General features: G+C 50.3%; 1 protein-coding gene across 1 annotated transcript; it reads right to left on the reverse strand.

The window, feature by feature from the left end:
- Positions 1–10,261: 10,261 nt before the first annotated feature.
- On the reverse strand, positions 10,262–10,870 carry LOC308611568 (Golgi-associated RAB2B interactor protein 3-like; the record flags this gene model as incomplete). Its single annotated transcript, XM_081260285.1, has 1 exon — positions 10,262–10,870. A coding segment is annotated over one exon (609 nt), but the record flags the coding sequence as incomplete, so codon positions are not given.
- Between the last annotated feature and the right edge of the window lie 217 nt (positions 10,871–11,087).

The following is an 11,087-nucleotide window of genomic DNA, read 5'->3' on the forward strand; positions in this document are numbered from 1 at the left end:
TTTTTTTTTTACAGTTTTAGAAACTGTTTTTATTGTGAAATACAACACACACTCATGAAAGTGCACAAACCATAAATATATAGCTTAATGAGTAACAAGAAAGTGAGCACCCTTGTAGCTGCCACCCAGAGCAAGAAATAGAACCCTGCCAGCCCCTCTTCTGCATGCTCCCTCCCCACAAAGGGAACCCAACCTTGGCTTCTATTTTTTTTCTTTTCCCCCTTCTTTTTTATTGACAGTGTAGTTGATTTACAAGGTTGTATTCGTTTCTGTTGTGTTAATTTCTGATTCAGTTTCATGTGTATTCTTTGTATATTTCATGTATAGTCTTTTTCCTATTCTTTTCCATTATGGTTGATCACAGGATACTGACTATAGTTCTCTGTGCTCTACAGTAGGACCCTGCTGTTTATCCACCCTGTAGTTTGTATCTGCTAATCCCAAACTCCCAATCCTTCCCCGCCCCCAACCCCACTGAAAACCCCAAGTCTCTTCCCTATGTCTGGGAGTCTGTTTCTGTTTTGCAGATATGTTCATTTGCGTCGTACTTTAGAGTCCACGTATAAGGGCTATCATGTGGTGAGAAATGTTATTTTTTAAATAGGCTTCCCAGGTGATCCTTATGCATGTGAATGTTGGAGAACTACTGTCTTCCACTGTAAAGTTATGGCATACTGGGGCTGAAAGAGGCCCCCCAGACCTCCTAGCCCAGTGGTTTTCCAACTTGGCTGCTGCACAGTAGAATTATTGGGTGAGATTTTTAAAACTCCCGGTGCTGGAGGGCTTACCCCACCTAAATGTCATCAGAATCTCTGGGATTGGGGTCAGGCTATCAATGTTTGTTTGTTTGTTTGTTTGTTTGTTTTGAAGCTCCCCAGGGAACTCCCAACATACAACCAAGGGTAAGAATCACTGCAGCGGTCCAATCCATTGGTTTTACAGTTGGGGACCCCGTGGCTGCCCACAGAGGTACCATTACAGAGAGGCAGAGTGACCCAGGAGAGTCAGTGGCCCAGACAGGATAGGAACTCAGATTTCCTGACTCCTCGTTGGTGCTGCTTCTACCATAAAGATTGTGTCCCTTTGTTGAGCCAATGACAACCCTGATCCCCCCCGTGTTCTGTTTTACCCTACACAAAGTAAAATAACTCCCAATGGTTTCATTTCCTTACAAGCCAGAGAGAGTTTCTGTTTTCATAAGGTGAACCTCTGACCCCAGCTATGGCCTAAAGCTCAGCCCCGGCTGCAGACTTGTCCTCCCTCCACCCTACGTGCCCTGGAGAAGCCTTGCTGGGAAAACAGGCTTCTCTTTCGGGCAGTGGCTATGCACGTGTGACCTGCGAGCAAGCGACCAAAACCTTTTTCTGTGCTTATTTCCTTGCCTTCTACAGAGTGCCCATAACCAAACCAAAGGGCTTTGCTGAGAAAAGGATGGTTTTTCCATAACATAGCCTCGTGCTAGGCACAGCACGGCACAGACACCCCGTAAATACTTGATGAATTCAGTAATTAATTCAGCAACGCAAGTTTACACATCACGCAGTCACCTCCCCCAGCTTATCTTCTCCCCAAACTATATTTACATAGTAAATCTTATTTCCAAAGATTCGCAACCTCGCAATGAACATTTCTGTATAGTGCATCTATTTCCAGCCCTAGTGAATGGCTGAATGATACTTAATACCTATCTTGTACAACAAAATTTTGATTCTGGGGTCTCAGGCCAAAGCACAATTCGCATCACAGAAGTCACTGTCAAGTCCCTACCAGGCGAGGGGACATAGAAAACACAAGATAGCATTTCTTTTGGAGTTGTACGGTTTCCTTTATTAAAGAAAGTAGGAACTGCCTCTCTAGGGAAGGACCCAAGCCAACCGGGGCTTTGTCTACCTCCCAGTGGTCATGTGTGAGCCTTGGTGCTGAATCAGGAGTGACTGAAGCGCCTAAAGAAGGAGAGGATCTCACTGGATGCCTTACTTAGAGTCCCCGAACTGGTGGCGGGCTGGCTCTTCCTCCGTCTGCGAGCTGTCCTCCCCTCCTTGGTCAACTTTGGGGTTTTCATGGCCGCATGAGGACCAGTGGGAGGATGCTTTCTGGGTCTTGTCCCCTCGTGTCCTGTGGTGACCTTCACCTGTCCTGCGGTGATGGGAACTTTTCCTCGATGAAGACGTGTCCTTCTTTCCTTTTTTTCCTTCCAGGCTTCATCCCTGGGGTGGGAGACCTTCTGGCTTCCATCCCCTTCAGACGTGTAGCCTTCGCTCTGCAAGGTGGAGACCACGGGGGCTGCGACCTTCCCTTCAGCTCTTCCAGCAGCAGGCTTGCTGGTTGTGACTGCACCTGGCAACACCATGCTCATGCTGCTCTCTGGACCATCTGCCCCCGTCGAGGATGTGCTGGCAACATCCGCCGAGACCAGGCTCGTGTCCTGCAGGGATAGGCTGGCAGCACCTGCAGTGGCCTGGCCGGATCCGCTTTCTCCTGGATCCTCGATGGTGGCTCCCGCCAGGCCCACGGTCATCCCTGCCGCCGATCCTTCGGCGCCTTTCAGGGCTGCAGGTGACCCACGGGGGGCATGATGGATTCCCTCTCCCCCCACATAAGCACAAGACGTGGCTCCAGTCACGTCACGAAGCTTGCGAAGCCCAACCTCATCCTGATCCCTTTCTCTGTGGAGCTCTGTGGTCTGAGCCAAGGGGAGGAGAGACAGGTAAGATAGAGATGACAGAAAGTGAGCTCAGAACTGTCCGCTCCTCTCTCATCCTGGAGCTGAGCAACTCAAGGCCTTATACTTAGAATAACCTTTGAAATCACCCAGTCTAAGCTCCCATTGGATGCAAGACCCCATCTACTGCACCCCTGTCAAACGGCCACTCCACTGTACTTGAACAGTCCCAGGGCCAGGGAGAGCACTGATACAATTCTCCATGATGCTATGCACTTTAACTTTATACCCTTGTGCTTCTCTCCCTGCAGGACAGATTCCTAGAAGTGGGGTTCCTGGGTCAAGGGATGCACACCTTCTACATTTTGGTGACTCCACGGGTTGGGCTGATTTGAGTCAGCATGTCGGAGTCCCGGGGAGACACAATGAAGGAAGGACTTCCTAGCTGTGAATGATGTTCCCCACCTGCTGAGACTACCTGGGCTGGGGTAAGTGTTCAGGAAGAGAGCAGACAGTCAGGATGCTGTAGGAGGGATTACAGCCCTGGTGATGAGACCAGTGCAGCCGAGATGATACCTAAGGTCTCTCTGAAATTCGGCCTCGTGGGACAAGGTGGAGAAGCACTCGGAACCTCTCCCGTGTGGGGACTCCCGTAGTGATAGCTCGTTTGTCCCTGACCCTTTTCAACGGTAGAAGGTATTTCCCAGGCGAGTCTCAGAGAGCACCAAAGGCTATGAAGGACCAGCTTTGCCCTGCTCTCCCAAAGCACCCTGCCCCGTGTTCTTGAGTCCCTGTCGGTGCTTACCACTAGGATGTTGGCATCCTCTGTAGTCGCTGCATCTCCAGTTTGGAGCATCGGGGTACTGCTGTAACTGTCTACCGGTGGTCTCAGGATATAGACAAGCTTTTCCCAATAGGAAAAGAGGTCTTCTTGTGCGTCGGAAGAGGGGCACAGCTGCAGGTAGAAAGTCCGGCCGGTAGCAAGATTCAGGCACAGCTGCTGTTTCTCCCGGTTGTGGATGGAGATCTTGACAAACTTCAAGGGGAGCAGCCTGGTGAGCTCTAGGGTCTTCACGGGCTTGCAACCTCTCCCCTTGGTGACCCCGGCACAGACTCTCCTTGGTCGGGCCAGCAGCATGACGTCAGGTAGCGGGAAGAGGGGGCTGGTGGATGCGACGCCCACAGTCACCGTTCGGACGCGGTTGTCTAGGTCAATCAGTTCTCCTTCCTTGCTGACCTGGATAAAGTCGCTCTCCAACATGGGAGCGTGCTTGAAAATGTCATACTCTCCTCCCTCGTACAGTTGTCGTTGCAGGACCCCCATGGAGGTCCTCGACACCCCCACTGAACAGTAGCTGTTGGCCGTGTAATGAGGTAAACTCTCACTGCTCATGGCTCTCTTCGTTCAAGACAGAGCCACCAGCCACAATTGAGTCTCAGAGGGAGAGAGAGAGAGGGAACGAAAGCACCTCGTCACCTCCCTGCAGGACTCTGCCAGAGTCTCTTGACCCGACCCTATTTATACCGCAAGCCCTTTGTGACCCGTCACCATCGCATCACACACCCCTTTGTTGAGCGTCCAAGCCCCCACCCCCTTGGGGCAGGCTCACCAGCCTCCCCCTAAACCAACCACCACGTCCATAGGGAAGAGGCTGACCCTGCCAGGGTATAGGTGTGGGTAGGCTGGATAGTCTTTCTACTCAAAAGGTTGAGAAAACCCTCCTGCTCTTGTAAATATCTGGGTGGCTTCCAGTCTTGTTGTTGTTACAGATCTCCATCATCTTGGCGCTTCTGCTGAATGATGTCCTGGGGATAAAATCCTGGAAGTGGACCGTGTACTTGCTAAGGGCAGGCATCCTATGGGGATTGCTGTTCTCTGTGCCCCCAGCGTATACAGCCCAGTGCTGGCAGGAACTTAGAAAGAGTGCTGCTACCTGTCAGAGTCCCACTGGTACTGTCATTTCCAGGATATGGAGAATTTTCTCACCCATTTTCTCTTTTCAAGGAGGCTAACTTTTGTTTATATTTATATTTATATTTCTTACAGTTTTAGAAACTTTTTATTGTGAAATATAACACACATTCATGAAAGTGCAGAAAGCATAAATATAGCTTAATGAGTAACAACAAAGTGAACACCCTTGTAGCTGCCACCCAGAGCAAGAAATAGATCCCTGCCAGCCCCTCTTCTGCATGCTCCCTCCCCACAAAGGTAACCCAAACTTGGATTGTATTTATTTTCTTTTCCTTCTTCTTTTTTATTAATGTATAGTTGATTTACAATGTTGTGTTAATTTGTGTTGTGTTAATTTCTTCGGTTAATTTCTGATTCAGTTTTTTGTATACATACATTCTTTTTCCTATTCTTTTCCATTATGGTTTATCACAGGATACTGAATATAGTTCTCTGTGCTCTACAGTAGGACCCTGCTGTTTATCCATCCTGTAGTTTGTATCTGCTAATCCCAAACTCCCAATCCTTCCCTCCTTGACCCCTGCTTGTTTTTTTGTTTGTTTTTTTTTTTTTTTTTTGCGGTACGCGGGCCTCTCACTGTTGTGGCCTCTCTCGTTGCGGAGCACAGGCTCCGGAGCCATGGCTCACGGGCCCAGCCGCTCCGCGGCATGTGGGGCCCTCCCGGACCGGGGCACGAACCCGTGTCCCCTGTGTCGGCAGGCAGACTCCCAACCACTGCGCCACCAGGGAAGCCCGAAGCTGAGCTCTTGAACTGGAGTGACCCTTCCGAGAGGGTCTGTGTTGGGCTACGACGGCCTGACCTTCACACTCCACATCAATCATTTCTTGCCGTGCACCTCGGGTGAGGAACCCAGGCAATTTCCAAACTCACTGCCAGCTGAAGGCTTTCTGTGGGATGCACCCCCAGCAGCTGGGGCCACAAGTCCTTCGTTGAAGAAATGCACCCCACGTGGATATTTCAAATGGAACGGTGTCTTTCAAAGCATACCCTCCAATCTCCTCATTATATAGATCCTGTGGCCCCAAATAGGAAGTAACATAAAGTCCCATATTAACAACCCCCCCAGCCAAATACTTCTTTTCACAGAAACCACAGTACCCTCCACAAAGTGCACATTTGATCAGGCCACTCCCCTCTTGAAAACATATCATGGCTTTGCATCACTCCAAGGTCAGAAATCAAACTCCTTTAAATGGACCTCAAAGCCTTGCATGGCGTGGCCCCTGCTGTGTTCCCCAGCATCACATCACGCTTGCTGTGCCAGCCACGACACTGCCTTCAATATGCCTCCCACCGTAGCACATCTTCAACAATCCTGTGAATGACCTTATTTTGCTGTAGGGAAAAAAACCCTTTCTAGTATGTATGTGTGTTGCCAGACTTGAAGTTTGGGACATTGGTCAGTTTGTAATCAACCATCCATTGCGTAATTGCACTTGCAGCTGCAGAATTGCTACCACGGTGATGAATATTGCTGTCCAAAATATTGGCCTTTATCTGATAGGGTGTACTGACTTGATACCCAAATTGATGTCTCCCTCCAGAGGAAGATGCCTGTTGCTTTGAAATACGTAGGTATCTGTGCATGTGTCTCTTGATGAACCGTCAAGATAGAAAAGGAAATCCAGAGCAAGTGCCAGGCAGGGCACGTTGCGGTGGGCAAGTCCCCACCTCCACTTTACTACTGCACTGGAGGTGTAAATTGTGTCAACTGTGGGTCTGCTCAGCTAACGCCCTGCATAGTGGACTAACTAGGTTCACGTTAAAGAAGTCCTTTGGGGTGAGGGAGTGAGAATGCCTAATACAGGCTAAGAAAGACAAAAGGTAAAGCCAAGGGTACAGAATCCTAAGATGAAGCTGTTTTAAGTAGGCTGATTCAGCCTCTGGCATAGTGAAAATCTGGGGCTCTGAGTCAAAGGCTTTGGAAAGAGTTCCCCTTTATCTCCCTCCTCTACCCCGTAACTCCTCACATTTCCGGAAGGCTTCCCCCAAACCCCTCTCAGGTCTTAGAGAACATGGCTCTTTCTCTCCTCTTACCAAGACCCACTGCTTCAAGAGGTAACTCCCAGGACACATTGATCCCCACAATCTATTGGTCTTTGTGTATCGGAAATCACAAGATGGGATTTTCCAGCCACCCACCAGAGCAACTGAGAAGGGCTTCCTCTCATCCTCCCAAGCTACCACTCCTCCCAGAATCCGTATCTTATTTCTCACCTCCTCCACCTCTACCACTTAATTTGCTCTGCAGAGAAAGTCCCTAAGTTTTACTGGAAACCCAACTTCCATCCTAGTAGACCCTGTTGTCACAGAAGGGAATGAGCAGAGAATTGCAAGGCTAGCAGATGACTCCCCGGTTCATACAAAGACACATGGGGCTTCCCTGGTGGCGCAGTGGTTGGGAGTCCGCCTGCCGATGCAGGGGGCACGGGTTCGTGTCCCTGTCCGGGAAGATCCTACATGCCGTGGAGCCGCTGGGCCCGTGAGCCATGGCCGCTGAGCCTGTGCGTCCGGAGCCTGTGCTCCGCAATGGGAGAGGCCACAGCAGCGAGAGGCCCGCATACCGCAAAAAAAAAAAAAACCGCAAAACAAAAAACACACATGGTTCTCAGAGGCATTCTTCTCAAATCCGACGGTTGTTAACTGTTATCAACAGTTACTCTAATCCAACTGTCATCAAGTGTTGTTAACAATTTAATGATTTTCATGGACTCATGAAATTTATTTACAACTTTTTTTTAAACTGGAAAGACTTTTTTATGATGGACATTTAAAAATGCATAATCTCAGTATGAAATGAGATTTCATAATCTCATTTATGATTTTTTTTATTTTTAGAATCGCTTTCCACATGCATACATAATTTGCATAGTTCATCAGTACAGAGCATTTTGGATTATTCTGTTATTCCTTAGCAATATATCTAAACCTTTCTTGTGTTCCTGGATAGTGAGTATTTATGTCCCTTAGTTTCTTTATGTTATAGTTCTTGAAAGATATCTTTCAGACTTTGTCATCCATCTCTTGTGCATATATTGAAAGGAAAACAACAGTGAAACAAATTGGTTGAGATATTTCTAAGGCAGTGACTGCCACTTGGCTGACAGCAGTATAAGAATCATCCTGATGTCAGAGACGTTAAAATAAAATGGAAACGATAATACATTCCCATGGACATACCGCTTTGCATAATAGCTTTTCCTCCCAGACCATCCCTCCCTTGTTTTGACCCTACAGAAATCCAGTATTGTGAATTTTGTGTTTATCATGTCCTTGTTTTTTTCTCCCCTTTTAGCAAATGTGTGCTAAACATGGAAGCCAACCGGGGCTTTGTCTGCCTCTCAATGGTCATGTGTGAGCCTTGTTTCTGAACCAGGAATGACTCTGAAGCTCCTAAAGAAGGAGAGGATCTTACTGGATGTCTTACTTAGAGTCCCTGAACTGGTGGCGGACTGGCTGTTCCTCAGTTTGCGAGCTGTCCTCCCGTCCTTTGTCAACTTTGGAGTTTCCATGGCCAGATGAGGACCAGTGGGAGGATGATTTCTGGGTCTTGTCCCCTCCTGTCCTGTGGTGACCTTCACGTGTCCTGCGGTGATGGGAACTTTTCCTCGATGAAGACGTGTCCTTCTTTTCTTTTTTTCTCTCCAGGCTTCATCCCTGGGGTGGAAGCCCTTCTGGCTTCCATCCCGTTCAGACATGTAGCCTTCGGTCTGCAAGGTGGAGACCACGGGGTCTGCGACCTTCCCTTCAGCTCTTCCAGCAGCAGGCTTGCTGGTTGTGACTGCAACTGGCAACACCATGCTCATGCTGCTCTCTGGACCATCTGCCCCCGTCGAGGATGTGCTGGCATCATCGGCCAAGACCAGGTTCGTGTCCTGCAAGGATAAGCTGGCAGCACCTGCAGTGTCCTCGCCGGATCCGCTTTCTCCTGGATCCTTGATGGTGGCTCCCGCCAGGCCCATGGTCAACCCTGCCGCTGCTCCTTCGGCGCTTTTCACGGCTGCAGTTGATCCATGGGGGGCACCTGCAATGGCCTCGCCAGATCCGCTTTCTCCTGGATCCTTGATGGTGGCTCCCGCCAGGCCCATGGTCAACCCTGCCGCTGATCCTTCGGCGCTTTTCACGGCTGCAGTTGATCCATGGGGGGCACCTGCAATGGCCTCGCTGAATCCGCTTTCTCTTGGATCCTTGATGGTGGCTACAGCCAGGTCCGTGGTCATCCCTGCCGCTGATCCATCGGCACTTTTCACGGCTGCAGTTGATCCAAGGGGGGCACCTGCAGTGGCCTCGCCGGATCCGCTTTTTCCTGGATCCTTGACCGTGGCTCCCGCCAGGTCCGTGGTCATCCCTGCCGCTGATTCTTCGGAGCTTTTCACGGCTGCACTTGATGTGTGGTGGCACCTGCAATGGCCTCGCCGGATCCGCTTTCTCCAGGATCCTTGATGGTGGCTCCTTGATCGTGGCTCCAGCCAGGCCCATGGCCATTCCTGCCACTGTTCCTTCGTCGCTTTTCACGGCGGTAGTAGATCCATGGTGGGTACCTGCAATGGCCTCGCCGGATCTGCTTTCTCCTGGATCCTGGATAATGGCTCCCGCCAGGCCCATGGGCAACCCTGCCGCTGATCCTTCGGCGCTTTTCACGCCTGCAGTTGATCCATCGGGGATACCTGCAGTGGCCTCGCCGGATCCGCTTTCTCCTGGATCCTTGATGGTGGCTCCCGCCAGGCCCATGGTCATTCCTCCTGCTGATCCTTCGGCACTTTTTGTGGCTCCAGTCACGTCACGAAGCTTGTGAAGCCCAGCCTCATCCTGATCCCTTTCTCTGTGGAGCTCTGTGGTCTGAGCCAAGGGGAGGAGAATCAGGTAAGTTAGAGATGACAGAAAGTGAGATCTGAACTGTCTGCTCCTCTCTCATCCTGGAGCTGAGCAACTCAAGGGCTTATACTTAGAATAACCTTTGAGATCACCCAGTCTAAGCTCCCATTGGATGCTAGATCCCATCTACTGCACCGCTCTCAAACGGCCACTCCATTTTACTTGAACAGTCCCAGGGTCAGGGAAAGCACTGATACAGTTCTCCATGATACACACTTTAATTTTATACCCTTGTGCTTCTCTCTCTGCAGGACAGACTCCTAGAAGTGGGGTTCCCGGGTCAAGGGATGCACACCTTCTGCATTTTGGTGACTCCACGGGTTGGGCTGATTTGAATCAGCATGTCGGCGTCACGGGGAGACACAATGAAGGAAGGACTTCCTAACTGTGAATGATGTTCCACAACTGATGAGACTACCTGGGCTGGGGTAAGTGTTCAAGAAGAGACCAGACAGTCAGGATGCTGTAGGAGGGATTACAGCCCTGGTGAGGAGACCAGTGCAGCTGATATGATACCTAAGGTCTCTCTGAAATTCAGCCCTGTGGGACAAGGTGGAGAAGCACTCGGAACCTCTCCAGTGTGGTGAATCCCATAGTGATAGCTCGTTTGTCCCTGACCCTTTTCAACAATAGAAGGTATTTCCCAGGTGAGTCTCAGAGAGCACCAAAGGCTATGAAGGACCAGCTTTGCCCTGCTCTCCCAAAGCACCCTGCCCCGTGTTCTTGAGTCTCTGTGGGTGCTTCCCACTAGGATTTTGGCATCCTCTGTAGTCGCTGCATCTCCAGTTTGGAGCATCGGGGTACTGCTGTAACTGTCTACCGGTGGTCTCAGGATATAGACAAGCTTTTCCCAATGGGAAAAGAGGTCTTTTTGTGCATCGGAAGAGGGGCACAGCTGCAGATAGAAAGTCCGGCCGGTAGCAAGATTCAGGCACAGCTGCTGTTTCTCACGGTTGTGGATGGAGATCTTGACAAACTTCAAGGGAAGCAGCCTGGTGAGCTCTAGGGTCTTCACGGGCTTGCAACCTCTCCCCTTGGTGATCCCGGCGCATCTGACATGCTCTTCACAGACTTTCGTTGTTCGGGCCAGCAGCATGACGTCAGGTAGTGGGAAGAGGGGGCTGGTGGATGCGACACCCACAGTCACCCTTCGGACGCGGTTGTCTAGGTCAATCAGTTCTCCTTTCTTGCTGACCTGGATAAAGTCGCTCTCAAACATGGGAGCGTACTTGAAAATGTCATACTCTCCTCCCTCGTACAGTTGTCGTTGCAGGACCCCCATGGAGGTCCTCAACACCCCCACTGAACAGTAGCTATTGGCCGTGTAATGAGGTAAACTCTCACTGCTCATGGCTCTCTTCGTTCAAGACAGAGCCACCAGCCACAAATTGAGTCTCGGAGAGAGAGAGGGAACGAAAGCAACTCGTCACCTCCCTGCAGGACTCTGCCAGAGTCTCTTGGCCCGACCATATTTATACCGCAAGTCCTTTGTGACCCGTCACCATCACATCGCACACCCCTTTGTTGAGCCTCCAAGTCCCCACCCCCTTGGGGCAGGCTCACCAGCCTCCCCC

This window comes from Mesoplodon bidens, assembly GCF_964165515.1.
Source record: "Mesoplodon bidens genome assembly, contig: HAP1_SCAFFOLD_1485, whole genome shotgun sequence".
In the NCBI taxonomy this organism is placed as follows: Eukaryota; Metazoa; Chordata; class Mammalia; order Artiodactyla; family Ziphiidae; genus Mesoplodon; species Mesoplodon bidens.